This window comes from Triturus cristatus, chromosome 1_2, assembly GCF_964204655.1.
Source record: "Triturus cristatus chromosome 1_2, aTriCri1.1, whole genome shotgun sequence".
Lineage (NCBI taxonomy): Eukaryota > Metazoa > Chordata > Amphibia > Caudata > Salamandridae > Triturus > Triturus cristatus.
The window spans coordinates 1,110,271,863-1,110,293,258 of record NC_140580.1 but is presented as its reverse complement, the minus strand read 5'-3'; the positions used below and the strand labels follow the sequence as shown (position 1 = coordinate 1,110,293,258).

The 21,396-nt window shown below is 42.9% G+C and overlaps 1 protein-coding gene across 6 annotated transcripts in view; it reads right to left on the bottom strand.

Moving 5' to 3' along the window:
* NEK6 (NIMA related kinase 6) overlaps window positions 1-21,396 on the bottom strand; it is a 516,220-nt gene that overhangs the window by 289,006 nt on the left and 205,818 nt on the right. For all 6 annotated transcript variants that reach the window (XM_085613747.1, XM_085613749.1, XM_085613748.1 and 3 more), the window contains one exon: window positions 13,586-13,714. In XM_085613747.1, the coding sequence (XP_085469873.1) occupies window positions 13,586-13,678 (93 nt within the window). In that variant the 5' untranslated portion in view covers window positions 13,679-13,714. The remainder of the gene's footprint in view (window positions 1-13,585; window positions 13,715-21,396) is intronic.

Genomic DNA, 21,396 nt, shown 5'->3' with positions numbered 1-21,396 from the left:
CGGCATCTAATTGTCAACACCATACTCAGAACAGTCGGCCACATGGTGGCGCTGCTCATCTAATTTAGAGATGAGCAGAGCAACGGTAGTTTCGGAATACAATATACATTACAATTGCTAATACCTGCCCTCCACACCCAGCCGTTTCTTTAGCTTTGGGGACCTGGAATAATCTGAACCGTCACATTTACAAGCGAGAGAGATGGTTAGTAGTTGTTTTGGAAGCGATAAGGACGATGGGTGGTCAAGCTGCAGTGGCCTCTGTCAGAGCCCTGGCACTTAATATTTCGCAAATTAAGCACTGCCTAGATTCTTATTATAAAAAGAGCAACCGTATAGTGTATTATACATGATAGGTGCTTGTGCAGCGCACATCCAGAACTCAAGTATCGGATAAAGAAGGTAAAGGAGGTTCTGTGAAATAAAATGTTTGCCTAGGATCACACAATTTGGACAAATAGTGAAGTAGGTATTGCTTTTTTTTCTCTCTTTACATCAAAGTTGAATATTTTGTCTTATTTTTGGCGCCAGACAAAAAAAAAAAAATCAAACAGACATGTCAGACCACACTCGGGCCGGCAGACCAGACTCAACGCCCCCATACCAATCTACCAAGCCAAGAATGCATTTATTTGGGGGGTGGGGGTTCACACTCCAAACACCCCCCTTGGAGCTACTCAGATTTTATGCATTTGTTTCGAAGCCCTGCATGACCTCGACCAAGCTTTCATTAAGCAGCTGTTTATTTGTTAGTCCCCCACCAAAGAGCTGTACGTCCATCTTTTGCTTGCCTCCTTTAGGTTCCCAAGTTCAAGAAAGCATGTCAAGGGCGCAGATAGTTAGGCTAGGATGGGTGGGAAAGAGTTGACAGCTTGCTATTCAATGGGCTGCAGGAGAACGAAAAGGAAATGTACAGTGCAAACGAAACTCTGTCCTCTCCTCCTCCCGTGGACTACTGTGTTAAAGGACCAATCCGCTGGCTTCATTCAAGTGTGGAAGGAGCGAGTACTCACGTGCAACTTTTGGGGCGTTCCATGAGGATTTCACGGAAGCCTCATGTCGGAAATCGAATCTACTCCAAACGGGGAGCCCGCGCCGGACGTTCCAAACTATTCGCGTTTTATAGACCGTCTGGTACCCAAGAGTAACCTATAGATGTACACATTTCGATAAAAGGTACCAAGACCTGGGGTGTCTGGGACTCATTCACCTCAAAAAGCAAGGGGGGTTCTGGCTCAAGTAACAGCACGGCCGAACCAAAACTAATATAAAGAACAAACCAAGCGCCGGTGCTGTATGTGTTTTCACCTCAAATTTACATAGTGGACTGAATTAAACAAGAACACTAGCCACAACTTTGTCGTTGAATTTAATCAAAAAAGTGTTTGCTATTTTATAAACACTGCATTTTTTGTTTTTTGTTTTTTTGTTAATGTTAATAAAGTACGCTCATTACAGTACAAAATACATTACAACACTAATGACAATACAAATACATTTGTTACAATTTTGACACCTGTGCACAAAAAGAAGAAATTTATTCTACCTAACATACATCACAAACGAACAACACATTCAAATCACATTATATACAATCTATATACAGGCCATCAGTATATCGCAATTGACATAGTCATGAATTAATTCACTGTTTACTTTAAACAAAGATTGGCCAAAAGCGGAGAGAGGTCTACGCGTTTCGAATACCACTGAATGCTGGGATTCTCATCAGGACCAACATGTGGCTGTGAATCAAAAAACAGAAAAGTTTTAAATTTTAGTGACCCAACTCTAGTGTGTCAAAGCTGCATGGGTTTGTTAAAAAAGGCTCTTACCTAACAGTGTGGAAAGCCAACTTATTCTCTAAGGTGTTGCTTCTTCAAACAAAAACCTAAAAGAAATCAGGACCAGAGGCGAGTCAATTTCTTTATCTATATTGCCACAACCAAACTAAGAAGGAGCCCAACAGACAGAGAAACCACACCTTGTTTAAAATGTTGTAATGAGCCGAGGATCTGGGCCAGAACGATTCTTTGTCTTTATAATTTGTACTTGACACGACAGCTGCCCCAACACGACAAGCGCGTTGTCTGGAAAACCGAAAACGCTATGTGTGAGTACGTGCAGCATGATATTGATGAAAACAATCTCTACTTGAAGCTGGTCTGCTTACCTCGGGGCAGAGCGCGAGCAGAAAAGCAATTTCCGTAGTATAGCGAAGGGACGAATCAATCGCGGCGTCCGTTTTACTCTGTGAAGACAGACGGATAAAGTGGCCTTTTAGGCACAGGTATGCGAGTGAATCGTGAGTTTAGCAAGCAGTCGTCATGGGGGTATCAACGAACTATTTACCTGCGGGAGCGTAGGAGCTCGTGTTCTAATTTTTCGGTGGCTGGCCTCAGAGTTGCTGCAAGCTGGAGGCGGCCATTGCCGTTGGACGTATTTACGCATTTTCCTTCTCACGTTAACAACACTCTAGGTGACATGGGAGTTGTAGTTTTTTCTGGACACGATCAGGTTAACAGTGGCTGTTTCTTTTTAAGTGATGAACCCTGGTGGATGAACATAGGTGCTCTCTTGATTTGTTGGAGTATTCGAGGGATCCTAAAAAAGTTTTTTTGAAATTAAATGTATCGAGTGGAATGCAAGTAAAATAGCATGTGTAGATATCTCAAAAACCCATTACAATTGGACCCAGTCAATCCGTCCTGTATTCTTGTGTAGAAAAAGCCTTAGTTCATAATTTGTAAATTTCCGAGAGTTCATTTAATCCATCAATGGACGTATTGAATTTAATTATCAACATTGCTTCTCTCTTCAGTAGTTTGGCGTCCAAATCGCCGCCTCGTTGGTCACGTTCCACTTTGGAAATAACTGTCCATTTTAGTTCCTGTTCTGTGTGGTTGTTCAAATGCCAGTGGTTCACCAGTGGGGCATTTTGCACTTTTTTACGAATCCTTGATTTATGTTGTTGGATTCGAATCCGTACTTCCTGATTGGTCTTGCCAATATAGAGTTTGTCGCAAGGACAACGGATGCCATATACTACAAATTTTGATTTGCAGTTTGAAAAGGTCTCGTGTTTCCAGTGTTGGCCTTTGTGGGAAAACAAATTGCTTTCCACAGTAGAGTCACAGCAGACACATGTTCCACATTTGCGGTGTCCTTGTATTGGTGGGAGACATAGCAGACTTCGTAAGTCAGAATCTTTAGTTCTTGGTAGTGCTGCCCGTATTATCTGATTGGCGATACTTTTGTCCTTTTTAAAGGCAAATAAGGGAACTTCGTTTAGTGTTGTGTCCAAGTGCTTTACTAAATGCCAATTCTTTTTTATGGTCTTTTTGAACCAATTTGATGTTGGACAAAATGTGGAAACACATACTATTCTCTCAGACGTCGGTTTCTTGCGTCTCTCAAGTAGAGTTTCACGAGGTGTCCACCAGGCTCGTTTAATGGCTCTTTTCAAGAGTTTTTTTGGATATCCTCTCGCTAATAGATTTTCTTTCAGTTTTTTTGCATGGAAGAAATATTCATCTTTGAATGAACAATTTCTTTGTATGCGTAAAAATTGCCCATAGGGCAAATTTTCTCGTAAACTGCGTGGGTGGTTGCTTGAAAAATGCAACGCTTTGTTTCGGTCTGTCTCTTTTTTGTACAATGTGGTCATGAGGCGTCCATTTGTTGGATATACTTCAACGTCCAGAAATGCCATTTTGGTTTTAGAGGAGTTCATACTGAATTGTATGTCTGGTGTTCTATTGTTGAGCCAATTAAAAAATGCTTCTAGCTGTTTTTCATCTCCGGTCCAGATCTTAAAAACATCATCGATGTACCGGAACCAGCTGTTGATGGAATCTACAAATGGATTATTATTGTAAACAAATTGATCTTCATATTTAGACATGAAAAGAACAGCTAGTTCCGGGGCGAATGGACAGCCCATAGCCACGCCTTTGACTTGGTAGAAGAAATCGTTTTGGAAACAAAAATAGTTGTTCTTGAGAGCGAAAGTCGCTAAATCCATAATGAATTGGGTGGGAATTTTCTCGGGTTTTGGTCTGCTGTCCAGGAATGCTTGGATGACCGCTAGTCCTTCGTCTTGCGGAATTTCCGTGTAGAGTGATGTGACATCTAAAGTCACTAGAAACTGTGTCCCTTCATCGAAAGCCAGTGTCTCAAGCTTGTTCAAAAAGTCGGTGGTGTCTTTTACAGCGAAAATCAACAATGAATCCGACAAACTTATTCGACTAAAGAAAAAACAAATAAGGACGGACTTGCACGGACATTTTCTAATAGAACACTTAAGAGCGGGTACTATCCCTGGAGGCCTGCAGATCCGTAACGTACCGGTCATCTTTACAGACGATCCTATCTATAAAAAAGGATATAGCTCAATCGAAACCAAATGCAGTAGGGACCTTATGGTACTCACAGTGGAGACGGCCCAAAGGTTGTCCAAACAACAACTTGAGGAAATTGCCATTTTGGAAAGTGAGATCAAATCAAACCAACTAATTACAGATGCAAAGGCACTTCTTGACAAAGTTGACAAAATAATTGCTGAATTCAAGGACTACTCAATTAATCAAAAAAGCAACAAATTCGAGAACGACAAAAGGAATTTCTCATTAGAGAAAGCTTACCCTTATTTACAGATTGATTTTTATTCAAGACCAGAATCACGCAAATTTCTGTCAGAATATCAAGGCAGATCAAGACAAAAATTCATTTCTTTCTCGGAATCGACGTCTTCATCAAACGGAAGCGATATAGATAAATCCAACAACGGTCCAGATTTCAATAGGAGAGGCAACTACCAACAAAACTATCAACAGCCATCGCCTTTTTTAGGAAGAGGCCAACGGAAACCTCGAGGGAGGTCCAGGTATACAAACCAGCCATGGGAAATGACCACCAGACATCACAACTACAAAAACTAAAAACATCACCAATTTTCAATTTATCGGACAAAGTCTTATCAGAAGCGGAGTTTAGCGTACTCGAGAAAGGACTATCCTTCGTCCCCACCAAGGTTACCAACTTTGTTCAACTCAAAACAGAATTCATAGAGTTCTGCCGCAAAATTCGGTTGAAAACATTTTTTTCAGAAAATCCACCTAAAGACAACATGGAGACAACAGGACTAAAGAAAAAATCAGGGTTCTGCCCGCCTTCTATTAAAGTCCCCAAAGAGGTCTTAATCTTCGAAAAGGTGATTCTATCAGCCATAACTGAAACAGAGAAACAAAAAAAGAAATACATAAGATCTAATATGACTAAACTTCAAAGGGAGGCACTCCTAAACCTGAAAAATGACACATCGGTAATAATAAAACAAGCCGATAAGGGCGGATCGATTGTTATTTGGGCAAAGGAGAACTACATCATAGAAGTTAATAGACAACTCTCTAATGAGCTGTGTTACAGGAAGATATCTAAAGACCTCACAGGTGAACTCCAAGGCAAATTATTCCATATGCTCCAAAAATGGTTTGACCAAGGATTTCTGGGAAAAAAAGAATATGATTTTTTAAAGAATACACACCCTCGAATTCCCATCTTTTATGTACTACCCAAAGTTCATAAAGACCAACACCATCCGCCGGGTAGACCAATAGTCTCCGGGTGCGAATCTTTATTAGAACCCATTTCGAAATTCGTTGATTTTTTCCTAAAACCTTTTATGAGTGAAGTGAAATCGTATCTAAAAGACACCACCGACTTTTTGAACAAGCTTGAGACACTGGCTTTCGATGAAGGGACACAGTTTCTAGTGACTTTAGATGTCACATCACTCTACACGGAAATTCCGCAAGACGAAGGACTAGCGGTCATCCAAGCATTCCTGGACAGCAGACCAAAACCCGAGAAAATTCCCACCCAATTCATTATGGATTTAGCGACTTTCGCTCTCAAGAACAACTATTTTTGTTTCCAAAACGATTTCTTCTACCAAGTCAAAGGCGTGGCTATGGGCTGTCCATTCGCCCCGGAACTAGCTGTTCTTTTCATGTCTAAATATGAAGATCAATTTGTTTACAATAATAATCCATTTGTAGATTCCATCAACAGCTGGTTCCGGTACATCGATGATGTTTTTAAGATCTGGACCGGAGATGAAAAACAGCTAGAAGCATTTTTTAATTGGCTCAACAATAGAACACCAGACATACAATTCAGTATGAACTCCTCTAAAACCAAAATGGCATTTCTGGACGTTGAAGTATATCCAACAAATGGACGCCTCATGACCACATTGTACAAAAAAGAGACAGACCGAAACAAAGCGTTGCATTTTTCAAGCAACCACCCACGCAGTTTACGAGAAAATTTGCCCTATGGGCAATTTTTACGCATACAAAGAAATTGTTCATTCAAAGATGAATATTTCTTCCATGCAAAAAAACAAAGAAAATCTATTAGCGAGAGGATATCCAAAAAAACTCTTGAAAAGAGCCATTAAACGAGCCTGGTGGACACCTCGTGAAACTCTACTTGAGAGACGCAAGAAACCGACGTCTGAGAGAATAGTATGTGTTTCCACATTTTGTCCAACATCAAATTGGTTCAAAAAGACCATAAAAAAGAATTGGCATTTAGTAAAGCACTTGGACACAACACTAAACGGAGTTCCCTTATTTGCCTTTAAAAAGGACAAAAGTATCGCCAATCAGATAATACGGGCAGCACTACCAAGAACTAAAGATTCTGACTTACGAAGTCTGCTATGTCTCCCACCAATACAAGGACACCGCAAATGTGGAACATGTGTCTGCTGTGACTCTACTGTGGAAAGCAATTTGTTTTCCCACAAAGGCCAACACTGGAAACACGAGACCTTTTCAAACTGCAAATCAAAATTTGTAGTATATGGCATCCGTTGTCCTTGCGACAAACTCTATATTGGCAAGACCAATCAGGAAGTACGGATTCGAATCCAACAACATAAATCAAGGATTCGTAAAAAAGTGCAAAATGCCCCACTGGTGAACCACTGGCATTTGAACAACCACACAGAACAGGAACTAAAATGGACAGTTATTTCCAAAGTGGAACGTGACCAACGAGGCGGCGATTTGGACGCCAAACTACTGAAGAGAGAAGCAATGTTGATAATTAAATTCAATACGTCCATTGATGGATTAAATGAACTCTCGGAAATTTACAAATTATGAACTAAGGCTTTTTCTACACAAGAATACAGGACGGATTGACTGGGTCCAATTGTAATGGGTTTTTGAGATATCTACACATGCTATTTTACTTGCATTCCACTCGATACATTTAATTTCAAAAAAACTTTTTTAGGATCCCTCGAATACTCCAACAAATCAAGAGAGCACCTATGTTCATCCACCAGGGTTCATCACTTAAAAAGAAACAGCCACTGTTAACCTGATCGTGTCCAGAAAAAACTACAACTCCCATGTCACCTAGAGTGTTGTTAACGTGAGAAGGAAAATGCGTAAATACGTCCAACGGCAATGGCCGCCTCCAGCTTGCAGCAACTCTGAGGCCAGCCACCGAAAAATTAGAACACGAGCTCCTACGCTCCCGCAGGTAAATAGTTCGTTGATACCCCCATGACGACTGCTTGCTAAACTCACGATTCACTCGCATACCTGTGCCTAAAAGGCCACTTTATCCGTCTGTCTTCACAGAGTAAAACGGACGCCGCGATTGATTCGTCCCTTCGCTATACTACGGAAATTGCTTTTCTGCTCGCGCTCTGCCCCGAGGTAAGCAGACCAGCTTCAAGTAGAGATTGTTTTCATCAATATCATGCTGCACGTACTCACACATAGCGTTTTCGGTTTTCCAGACAACGCGCTTGTCGTGTTGGGGCAGCTGTCGTGTCAAGTACAAATTATAAAGACAAAGAATCGTTCTGGCCCAGATCCTCGGCTCATTACAACATTTTAAACGAGGTGTGGTTTCTCTGTCTGTTGGGCTCCTTCTTAGTTTGGTTGTGGCAATATAGATAAAGAAATTGACTCGCCTCTGGTCCTGATTTCTTTTAGGTTTTTGTTTGAAGAAGCAACACCTTAGAGAATAAGTTGGCTTTCCACACTGTTAGGTAAGAGCCTTTTTTAACAAACCCATGCAGCTTTGACACACTAGAGTTGGGTCACTAAAATTTAAAACTTTTCTGTTTTTTGATTCACAGCCACATGTTGGTCCTGATGAGAATCCCAGCATTCAGTGGGATTCGAAACGCGTAGACCTCTCTCCGCTTTTGGCCAATCTTTGTTTAAAGTAAACAGTGAATTAATTCATGACTATGTCAATTGCGATATACTGATGGCCTGTATATAGATTGTATATAATGTGATTTGAATGTGTTGTTCGTTTGTGATGTATGTTAGGTAGAATAAATTTCTTCTTTTTGTGCACAGGTGTCAAAATTGTAACAAATGTATTTGTATTGTCATTAGTGTTGTAATGTATTTTGTACTGTAATGAGCGTACTTTATTAACATTAACAAAAAAACAAAAAACAAAAAATGCAGTGTTTATAAAATAGCAAACACTTTTTTGATTAAATTCAACGACAAAGTTGTGGCTAGTGTTCTTGTTTAATTCAGTCCACTATGTAAATTTGAGGTGAAAACACATACAGCACCGGCGCTTGGTTTGTTCTTTATATGGGACTCATTCACGGCACTTACAAAACAAGAAAAATGAAAAATACATTTGATGGAGACTTGAAAAGCTCTTTGGGAGAAAGTGTTCGTCATTTGCTAAAAATGCACTTTGCAGTTCCAGAGCTAGATGGGTGGCAGTGTCGGCTTTTTTAGCACAGTCCTCTCCGCAGGCGCCGGAGTGGCCAGCAAAGAACAGATTACAATGGACTTTGCCCTTCTGGAACAGAAGGGCCCGTTCAGAAAGCCACAGAAAGCTGGCATTGTCAGAGCCACCCTGCCTGGCAAGTGCGGGGCCAGGAAGTGCTTCTGAGGGGGAAGTCGCTCGCTCGCAACAATGCCAGGCTATTTAATAAAATCACAAAGCTTCCCCTCTGCAGTCATGGCTGGGAGGCTAGAGGCCTGCGCGCCTGGCTGGGGGTTACGGAGCCTTTCGGTGGAGGGCACCGGTTTGAATTGGGCTATGGTCTACATGATCAAAGGCAAACTGAGGACTTGTTAGGTCGCCTATGTTGCTCTCTGAGTTTGTTTAAATCTCATACAATTATGTGCGACAACATAATTGGCCAGGCTCAACAGAGGCCAAGAAGTGGATGAGCACAGAATCTGAACGATTCAAGTAAACACATTGATGCTCAGCGTAGGGGAAGGTTTCCAGGCCCCTCTGCACAATCCGAGTGACTGTGCACACCACCGACCATGGATGCCCCCACAACATATAGCATGTATATATATATCTCCATATAGAAACTTAAAAAGTCCCTATCTGACCGTTATATGGATCATGTGTTGTGTTAAGCAGAATTATAGATTAACAACATTAATTATTAATACACATTTCTTTTAGGGTCAATTACAAAAAAGATTTTTATGTTTTGAATTAGTATGTAGCACAGGAAAGCAAAAGAACATATAACTTATTACAATTCAGTTTTTATTCGTCATCTTTTAAAAATTAAGACCACGGAGTCTTGTACATTACACAGTTTAAAAACAATTTGATAAAACTATAATACAACAATATTGTTAAAAAAAACAAGAAAACTACAAAGTTGTTGACGCGGCGTTTCGGTGAGACATAGATTAGCACCTTCTTCAGGACAGAGTTTTCTATTCGTATGCAGGAGACACTAAGGTCTCAATGACCCGGAAGTCGTTCGGAGTGAGTAGGGAGGCCGCATCATTTTTATAAGATTTTATTTTCCCCTCGCTCGGCGTAGCACACAGATAACAACAAGTCCGAACCCGTCAAATATCACAAAAGACATCGTGACTTTAACTACAGGCATGATCAAGGCTCACCTGTATTGTGCATAAAACGCCCCTGGTTTTTTAACGGTCACTGATTGACACTCTATAGGATAACGGTGACTCCTACGAACGCATTGAAGGAATAGTACCACATATAAAAAGGTTATTCCTGATTCTATTATCAATATCAAAGGCAAGTTAGTTCCCCAATTGAACAAGGGAATTGAGACCTTAGTGTCTCCTGCATACGAATAGAAAACTCTGTCCTGAAGAAGGTATTGATCCATGTCTCACCGAAACGCCGCGTCGACAACTTTGTAGTTTTCTAGGTTTTTGAACAATATTGTTGTGTTATACTTTTATCAAATTGTTTTTAAACTGTGTAATGTACAAGACCCCGTGGTCTTAATTTTTAAAAGATGAGGAAAAAAATCTGAATTGTAATAAGTTATATGTTCTTTTGCTTTCCTGTGCTACATACCAATTCAAAACAAACATCTTTTTTGTAATTGACCCTAGAAGAAATGTGTATTAATAATTAATGCTGTTAATCTATATTTCTGCTTAACACAACACATGATCCACATGACGGTCAGATAGGGACTTTTAAAGTTTTTGGACGATTACCCTGTCCCTATTCTAGCTAGAAAGGGTTCCTCCTCTCCTTTGTCAGTATATCTCCATATAGATACTTGCACGCTGAGGTGGAAACAGTGTCCTGCATGGAAAGAGATACGCCAGAAGTCTAGTTCTGACCCAGAGGGGAGAGGAGTTAAAGAACGACTGACTGAAGTCAGGGCAGAACGCCTTCACAGAGAGGGACTTGTCCACAACCTACAGAGGTCTGATTCACACACAAAGCTTGTAGGTGGACTCATAAGAGCAGCTGGGACAATTAATGTCACACAAGCCTGGACCACAGAGAGCAGCGGGCTAGAAACCAGGGCAGAAACATGCCACTTACAGCAGGGCCCAGGAATGGGGTGCATTTCCATCAGCCATCCCAGGATTACAAAAATGTACCCAACCCTGGTGACAACAAGGTCAAAAAACAGCCGCACCTTGATGTGAGCCAATGAGTACCTGAGTGAGCGTGGAACATGCATGAAGTGCACACCACAAGCCCTCCTGGTGGTTGGTTCAGCACGACCGGCACCTTTACATCCGTTTAGAGAGTTTGAAATCAAAATAATTTGTTGGTGCTCTGATATCTCCTACTGTCAGGTAAAAGGGACTGTGCCAAGTACAGAGTAGAGGAGTCCTGCTGTGTGTGCACAATACAACTCTGAGAGCCACCAAGAGGCCAGTGCATGCCATGTGACATGCCCACAATGGAACTAAAAAATGCACAAGCAAAAAAGGTGCAATATGGCTGCGGTGCAAAGACACTTGGAAGATAGGTGAACCATGTGTGAGGCCTGATACACAAAACAGGAGTAATCATGTCTTACTTCAACAAATGCAAAAGCAATTCACACCACTCAGGAGTAAACCACAACTAGGCGCAGGAAAGGCTTTGAGAGCAGAGTCTATAATAAAAGAATCCTCTGGGCACCAGATTCTTGGGGTGTAGGGCCCAGGACTGATCCAACAGATGTGTCCCAGAAACTTTGAGGTCCAGGCTACCCCCCCCCCCCCCTTCAGACTGGCAATTTGGAGACCAAGAAAGTGGAAAGAGTTATTGATGGAGAGGCGACGGGATCTGTACACCAGATCTCTCAGCTCTTCCCCCATGTGCATGAAGTAAAATGTGTTATTTATTAATTCAATAGCCATTTCTCCGGCTCTACCTCTCAGGTGCAACCTGCTTCCTTCAGCCAAAAAATACCATTGATATGACTAATCTATGAGTCCACAAATATTAAATTGAGTCATTTCGCTCTAAAAAGAAGTATTCAAACAGCTTCTACTGACACCCAGATTTCGACCTAAGAGCTGCGCATTAAGCCTGACTTCACGCTTAAGCCTCTACGCGGCAGGGTGTGGGCTACTAGGTTACTGCAGCCATTAGCGGACAGTGCAGGGTTAAATGGAGACCTTTTGATTTTACTAGAATGATACATAGAATATAGGATTCAAGGGCCTTTTAGTCACCACTCTTCATCCATTTGTCTCGAATTGTGTCAGTCACATTTTTCTTCCACACACTAGAGTGCACAGCATGGGGCAGTGGGCCCGCCCACTTCAGCCATTGGTTAACCCCACAGTGAGTGATAGCATTCTGCACTCCAACAACGAGCGCATCCACACATAATGCAGTTCCCGTTAGTGCCAGGGAGTAATACGGCGAAGTGTGCTTGTAGAGAACAAAAACATTTTTACTTTTACCCCTGCTGCCCCCTCCCCCCCCCATTTTTGGGGGATTGCTGAGGGCCCAGCAGTTTGCCCAATGATAACATTTGTAAAAACCAACACAAAACTAAACGAGCATTGATAAATCCAAAAGAGTGTCAGCCAACACATACCTAAAGCCTTTCCCAATGCTTGTTCAGACACAAGGCATGCCCGCCCCGTAGATCCAATCTTGAGTGCGCTCAAGGTGGACAGCGCCTGTATGACCATAGAGTGCCAGAGGGAATGGATAGACGCTTTCTATAGCCCAATCCTTCGCATTTCCCTGCTCCGTGTACTGGTTTCCCATACCAAATAATTTCATTTATATGGAATGACAACTGCATGCCACAGAGGAGCTCCATGATCTGTGGCTGTTGAAAACTGCCTCTGTGGGTAAAGAAACTACCATTTGAGCTCCCCCAGTCGGAGCTCCTGGTGGGAGTCCTGGAGCTAGAAAGTGAAGTTCTACCGAGGACGCTTGCCTACAGAGGACTTCTGCTTTATTTCTTTATTCTGGCGGGAACTAAATCAATCGGGGGTTTGTAAAGTGCGGCTACTCACTCATGAGGGTCTCAAGGCGCTGAGGGGGGCTGCTGATCCTCCAACAAAAAGTTTGTCTATGTGTTTGAAAGGCAAGGGTTGTCACGAGGACAGTATCTTTTTCAGTGCACACTAAAGTGATGCAGGTACTCCAGCACTCACACCCCTCTTCCATCCTGTTTATTCCCTCCACACATCCTTGAGATGGAGATGAGATTATCAAAGCAAAATAGCTGCATCACACAGAGGAGCCCTAAGAAGGCAAAACGTGTCTGTGTTTGTTGAGCATCTTTGAATGCTGGACGAATAAACAACATCGTTGCACCCTCCTGGTCTTTCGTCAATCAACAGCAGAAGACTCAGAAGTGAAACGTGGACCTTCGCACTGCCAGCCATAGGCCCAGAAACCCTCACACTGAGGATAGCGTTTTGTGTGAAAATTATTTTAACTATAAATTATTGCTTATAAAAACTAGGAGTGATACAGGTTTGTGATAGGGAATATACTGAACTCTGGTGCCTTCATGACAGATGATGCCCAAGATTGGCTTCCATCTCCTGCCTCTCAGAGAAGATGCCAAGATCTGGGGGTGGAGGGATCGCGCCATCCCCCTCACTCCCAGAGAGAAGACAATGATCTAAACTCAGCTGAGTCTGGTAACACTCAAAACAGCTCTACTACAAGCCTTGTGCTCCTGGGCAACTTATTTACACCAACCGCTTGCAAAGTGCTGCGAGGCGGCAGAAGCGCTGCATAAGTGAAAAACACAAATGAACTAACTATGCACAAGGACGTTGCCCCATAAGCAGGGACTCACCTGCGTGTCCTGCTGGTACTCCTGGCCCTGCTGCTTGCACCGAGGCTTGTTCTGGTCTTCTAGGCGCAGGTGGTGGGCATGTTGTCCTTCCATGGTACCATGCCAATCGATGGATGCCCTGGGACAATCCTGAAACCAGAGGAAGGCGATAATCAATGGAACGTCTCGTGGATCGAGCGCGAGGCTGCGTACGTCACGTACTGCTGATCAACGCGGGAGCCAGACACACTCAATCACACTAAACGCTTCTCTCGTCAACATTTTATTAGCACGCAGCAGCCCTTAACTGTAAATATTTACTAGCAGTCAATTAGAACATTGATTACTTAGAAATTCGAAGCCAATTACTTTTTTGATTTGCTGGTTAGGATGCTTAGCAGGCTGTGGGAGATAAAAAATGTTCACTGTTGGGGTCAAAGCGCCAAGTTTAATAGGAAACGAAGCTAAACTTAATTACCTCCAATTCAAAGCAATCATTAAAAAACTATAGAATACCCGACCAATATAACTCCCGTATGTACATCTCTATTTTGCATTTAATAAATAATCAAGGAACACAAATTGAGGCAATAAAAAAACAGTACATATATATATTTCGACAATTTGTTGACATGCATCAGATTCGTTTAAGAATGATTTCTTACACCATTAGTTGTACATAACAATACATTTTAGGTTACATGAAAGAGGAAACATTCGATGTCCCTCAGCTATTCTGGAATTGGAATTTGTAAGCTGCATCGCTCAGTCCGGGCACATGCGTCTTCGCAAATATTTGGACACATCTATGGGAACAATGCATGGGCCACTTCTCTTGAATGAATAGATCTTTGTATCTATATCTTTATATCTATATATCTATTTCTTGACACTTGTGGCCCACTTCCCCTGTGGTGAACCCAGGCCAAGTACAGCTGCAGTGCGCTAAATTCTTTTTATACTACTTTTTTTCCTGGGGTTGATACGCTATGTGGGTCTGCTGGACTTAGGAGGGGTCCAGGTTTCACACATCCAGCACAGGAATCACAACCCCAGCATAACATTTTTTTTTAACATTTGTTTCAATTTTGGGTGTGGTCCTTTGGGGTTCCCAAAAGTGGCCTGGAGCTTGCAGCACGATGTTGGGCAATGGCAGCCACAAGAGAAAGTTTTATGATGGCCAGCCAATCAGAGCACAGCAGATTTGTGAATCTGCAGCCATATTCATAAATCCACAATGGACAACAACAGAAAAGGTTCGGTCATATAATTGGCTAGTTTTTTTGTTGTTGTTGTAAATTTGATTTGCGAATCTTCCATCAACTAGTTAATCCATGAAGGATTTGCAAATAACTGGCTCAGATATATCGAGCTTTTTAACCCTTTCAAACCCACCACAAAACATTTTTTTAACATTTATGTCTTAAAAACCAATAAACAGATTTACATCAAATTAAGCAAAGATACAACCTAGAGTGTGGTTTTATTGAACAAAATAATCCTATGGATTACATTTGGGAAATGCCACTTTTTTGACTCCCAAACCACATTTTTTTTTATACCTGCTTGACAAATTTGCCCAAAACTTGCCACGGCAAACCCAAATCTGATTAACTTTTTTATTGGAAAGTTTTGTCCTCATGACTATTAGGAAAGCGGTTTCCACTTTAACATGCAATCTGTGAGGCAGTAAACATTGTTTGTCTCATGTTAGTTGTTCTGTAGTGTGCTACTATCTAATGTGACCTTTGCACTGTAGTAATAAATGTGTGTTTATTAGTACAGTTGCTCTAAATAACGTGCTATTGGGCCACATTTAATTTTACTACCATGGCATAAATACACATCGATGAAAAAACATTAATAAAAACTTAAGGTTTCATAAAACATGAATGTGTTTAAAAAAATTGAAATTTCCTTAAAGACAGAGTTATAGTGAAGTTATGGTTACTAAACGAAACCGAAAGCTCCTTGAAAATGGCAGGTTATGGTTAGCTAGCAAAAGTTAACTCGTGCGCATGTCATGCAAACCATAACTTGCACCCTAAATGCAATGCTCATGACCTCACCAATAAGGTGGCAGAGGACGTTACAAATTGCATCATGGTTGTCATTACATATCAGTTTAATATGTTTATTTTGTTTGGGCATGTGTTATCATTTATAATGTTGTGTTGTTAAATCTTGGTGTTTAGTGGTGTAAACATTTTCATGTTAAGCACATGCATTTGGCTCGAAACACACCCTCTCTGGCGCTCAATTCTGGCTGCACATTGGCTTTGTCCGTCACGGTTATTGAACTCACTTAAATGCCGGACACATTTTGTTTGTGAGCGCACTAAAGTGCAAAGGGTACCAGTGGATGGGGATCACCTAATCATTCACTCTTTAGGACCCCACAGGCCCAACCCTTAGACAATCAACAGCTTCCAATGTGTTGCAGAGAGGGGAGGGGGAAGGGCACAGAGAGGGGAGGGGAGGGGAGGGGAGGGGGAAGGGCACAGAGTGAAAACTGGGGTAGGGAAAAAAGGCTCTTCACGGGCCTTCTCTTCCAATGTCAGAAGTTGGCCTGATATATGATGTCACTAGTTCTAGTGTACACCTTGTATCAGTCCAAACAACCCTTATGGTGATTGGTTGTAAAGTCAACCTTATAGACCAGCTATCCTAGTGGTAGCATGGACTAGAGCCGTCTTAGGCTAAACTCTGAATGGCATGTGAAGCCAGCTGTGATACCATATATAATCCCTTGAATACCAAATGAAAGGACACCACAACAGATATATATAAAAATAGAATGTATTTATTCTAGTCAAACCCTCAGCACTCTTTATGAGATTCGAGGTAAGTACAACACAGTCTTATTTAAGCATACACTAAATCACACAGGTAAGTAATACAGTTAGGCCCTAGGGGCCACGCAAACCATATACTAAGTAAGTGGTATAAGGACCACTGTCACGAACACAGGATAGGCGAAGTTGGCATGGCATATGCTGTCTCCTAGTTATAGGGACACCTTGCACCAGTCCAATTCGACTCTTATTGATGATAGGTTTAAGACAACCTTTAAAGAAAGCTATCTTAGTGGTAGCTGTGGAGAGCAGCCTTCAGGCTAAGTCTTGAAGGAGTGTTAAGCTTATTGTTTTACCATAATAACCTCTTGAATAACCAAATGAAAGAGTAGCCCACACAGGTATATATATAAAATATATGTATTTATTCTAGACAGAATCCCACAGTCTCTTTATGAAGCTGTGGCAAAGTTACAATATCAAACAAGCATTGATAGACACAATAAATAGCACTATTAACATTGGGCCCCGGGGGGGGGGGGGGGACCAAACCATATACTAAAAAAGTGGTATAAGAACCACAACAATTCTACAGGCAATGCCTAGGGCATTCAGGATCGCTGGCACCTTAAGAATCCACCCCAGGTTATGAGGAAGGGGATCCACGGGACCCACGGGAGGCGCGTGCAGTGTAAGTAGCTGCTATCGGGATCTCTATTACAGCCTATGGAGAATGTCACGGTTGGAAATAAACAGTTTAAAAATACTTCTAGCAGGAGTACAAAGTTAAAACTTCACTCTCAAGCTTTTGAAGAGCCCACTACCACGAGAGTACCGAGGTACCACTGTTACCTGCCCCAGGGAAGCCGGGTGCATAGGTCGTTTCTGCTGTCGGGTCGCGGGCTGATTTTCAATGGGAAAATAGTCAAAAGTTCTGCTAGCCAAAAGCGTTGATGATGCAGTGAATATCAAAGATGTGAAGATTGTAGAGAAGAACCTGAAAGCAGAGGGGACAGAGTCTGGGTCACGGCAAAGTGACCAGGAGGCTCAAAGCAAAGAGCCCTTCGATGTCGGGTGCTTCAGGTGGAAAGTGGTGTAGCTTGGATCTGCAGCCACGGGCTCCGGGAGGCTTCAAGGAAGGCCAGCTTCAGGAGGGCGACTGTCCCACGTCGGATGAGGGTCGCTGCGGTGTTAGTGTCCGGATTGGATCCACTAAGCCTTGGCAACCGCAACCCACGAAGAATGAACAAATCTGCTACAGTGCAGACCCAAGAGGTCTGGGAGAGGTCTCCTTCGAGGAGATTGTAGAGCAGGCCTAGAGCAACCAGGGAAACTCTTGTTTGTAAAGATAGACCTCCGCTAGGGCCCACAAGTCGAGAGACAAGGGACCGCGGGAGGCAGCAATTTGGCGTGCGTAAAAGGGCACCCACGGGCCTCCGGAGGGGGCTAGGGCGCTGGTCTTTGGCACAATTGCTGTAGAGTGGTTGGCTCGAAAAACGGGCCAAAGCACAACTTCCCCACTGGTCAGGGTCGTGTGCTATGCAAGAGGTGGACAGTGTCTCGGGGTATTGGGGATCTCGGCACCCACGCGGTCCACAGTGCCCAAACTCGTTGAGCACACTCACTGGCCTCTGGGATGTGCTGGAAACCCACCTCAAGGTGTCTGGAAGTCGTTGAAGTTCGTGAGAGCAGCGAAGTTCCAACCGGGTCACTTGCAGTGTTTCAGGTGCATGCCAAGCAGGGGGATAACTCCTTTATCCCAAGGGAGATTTCTTCCGTCAGCTGGGCAGCAGTAAGACGAAGGTCAAGACTGTAAAGTTCAAGATTAATCTGAGGCTCTGGGGCCACGTTATTCACCTTTATCCCCAAGATTAGGGGAGTGTCCAGAGTAGTGTCCACCAATGGTAGGTGAGGCAGGAAAGGGTGGCTACACCTTCTCCCCTTTGTGTGTTTCCCGCCTAGGCGAGGGGCACGATGCCCCTGAACCGGTTCCAAGCGGTGTATGCAGAATGAGGCTTCTGCAGCTGCCTACGTGCAACTCTGAAAGGACTTTTGGTGCACCCACCCTGTTCCAATCCACATTATCCTGTCTGGGGAGATGCTAGCACCTCCCTGCCACAGGAGCCCTATTGTCCAGCTGGCGAGGCTGGGGTTTTCCCCAGCAACAGCCAGCCAGGGTCGTGTAGGTGGCGGGTAGTATCCATTTTGTGAAACTTGTGCACTTTTAAATTGGTGTCTAAATTCTACCGCTTTTCCCATATTGCCCCTCTAGCAGGGGGGAATCGTACCCTCATGCCCATGGCTGGACTGGGGGTATGATTCCTACATGTTTGACACCAAACACGATATGGTTCTGTGTAGCCATTCTCAAGTTATCGCGATATCACAATAGACTTATAATGCGGTTAAGATTATATGGTATGGCTACACTACAAAAAACCCAGCAATGATTTTACGAAGGTTGCAGAGAGGCCCTACTCATGTAGGGGTCCCCCCTCACACATACCTCAGCACCCTGCCTTGTAGGATTACCAAGGCCTGCTATAGGGGTGACCTATGAGAGTATATGTGTTGTAATGGGGTGGGTTATAGGATACCTATATCCCTGTAAGGGGTGCTAGCACCACCCTACCCAGACTACAGTAGTGGTCTGGTGGTGTCAGTTTTGTATGGCTGTCCCAGAGTGGCAGAATAAGTGCTGCAGCCCTGGTAGGCCTACTGAGGGACCTATGCCCTGGGTACCTAGGGTACCATCTACAAGGGACTGTCAGGGCATCCTCAGCATCCAATTAGTTTGTACCTAGGGTACTTCACATTAGTTTTAGGGAGAAAGCAGATTGGCTGGGATCCTGCTATCCAGGACCCCAGTCTGACTAGTCAAAAACCACTCAAATACCAGGCAAAAAGTTGGGGGCAACCATTAGTCAGATTCCACCTTCCTACAATAACCCTGAGAACAGGGGCAGTAAGGGTGGTTCATGGCTACTAAAAGGCAAGCCAGGGCTTGCAGCTGCTACCTCCGGCTATCCCACACCGACATTCATGCTGCAGCCATAGGCTCCGAGTAGGTACCCCATGATCATTTTAAAGACTTTTGCCTGCTGTTCGTATAGGGCATTAGATTTGTAACTTCTTTTGACACTGCATAGTGTCTAGTGACTTTAAATACTATGAATAGTGTTTGTTGAGACAGGAAGTAGATGTGACTGAAAAAGCCCAGGGTGAGGTGGTCCTGCTCATGAAATACCTAGAGTCAGGATCAAGAATATATTCCTACCCAAGATCTATGCCAATACATGGGGCCATGGGGCAACCATTGTAGGTATCTACACAAGTAATTGTGGTGGGTAATGCTATATTCAAGAAGCATCTTGAACCTCGAAAGACATAACCCAGAAATACTGTACAAGACTTTTTCTAAGATTCTTGCCAGGGTCTTACAAGTGATTGGTTTATTGTTCTCAAGCAACAGACACTCCATGGCTTTCAAAATTCTGCTGAATATGTGACAGATGGAATAAAAGGGAAATCAGTTAGGAAGGAAAATGACCAGTCTTGGTCTCAAGTCAACATACCAAACAAGGAGGAATGCAGAACGTAAAACTCTGCTATCCGAAGCTATCCGCGTCTGCGTTCTGTGTCGATACAAATTTCAAGTAAGACAACAGAACTGACTGAGTCACAAGAACCCGGCAATGGCTCACCAGTCAGCAGCAACCGATAATACTCTTCCTAGACCAGGACAAATGGACAGAGGGCGAAGATGCTCTTCAACAAGTCTTACAAAGGACACAAATCTTAAAAACACACAAAGTATGTTGAATGGAAACTTTCCTTAAACCAGCTGCCTCCCAATGGATGGCAAAAAATTTGAGGGCAAATACAAAATGGAATAACTCCATCTGCAACACTAATTTAGTTTGTACAAAATACACTGCGCATCTTATGTTTTTTGCACTTTGCACAACTTCCTTGGGCGAAGACACATCCAATACTCCAATTGTCAACATGGCCCTGCTGAGTGAGCGGAGACGGATTATTTTGGTGGGATTGTTTAGTTATCCTAAGTCTTCCATGTCGCTTCTTTCTACCCCATCCCTTCTACTACCTCTCCTGCACTACCACACAATTTCATCCCTACGGTAATGTTTTGCTTCAGCAAAAGTAGGATAGACCAAGTACAAATAATCTAACACACTTCTTCATACAACTTGATTAATCCAAAAGCACATTTTCTAAAAATCGGCAGCGACTACACATTTGTAGAAAAATATCAACTATCAAAAAATTGTGAACACATTTCATGTATCCAATTACACGCAGGCATTTCAATTAATCCAACATGGCTCACAGTAGCCTAAAAAATACTGCTGACAAGGCTATTAGTTTTCAAAAGTGCTGATTTCATCAAACAATCCTTGTAACCTCACGGGACATCACGTCTCCTAAGTCGGCTTCACAATACAGCTGACTTTTAAACCTCATATTGCAATGGGATTAGTCGCAGCCCTGAACGGAGTGAGATTAGGACTAACATTACATCTGCTGCACAGCCTGTGGAGTATTTCTCCCTTGCTTTCATCCCTCCTTTTCTACTCTTATTTCTAAGTGAAGCTGCAGCCTGAAATTAGCCTGTGGTTGAGATCTCTCCTTTGGGCAAAATCACAGAGAGATCGCCATTGGGCCCAACGTACACCGTTAAGAAGCCTGTATTTGATAGTGAAATATGTTTTACTACCAAATACAGGCTCTTCAGCATTGTGCACAAACATAATATTTGAGTATTAATGCATAATGGGTTTGGTACACTTATTGCTGATTTTTAGGTCTCGCAGACCTGCGTTGCAGCGCGCATGCATTGCGCGCTCTGCGAGGCTTCTTGTAATCAAGATATTTCAGAAGTGAAGTTGAAGCCCCGCCCATCATTCCTATTGGCTGGTGTCATCTTTATGGTAAACACTGGCTTCCCATTGAAAATGAGGCTTCTTTGTTACCGCCCTTTCTCCTTTAGGCCCCGCCCATCCGGACTGGATCGTT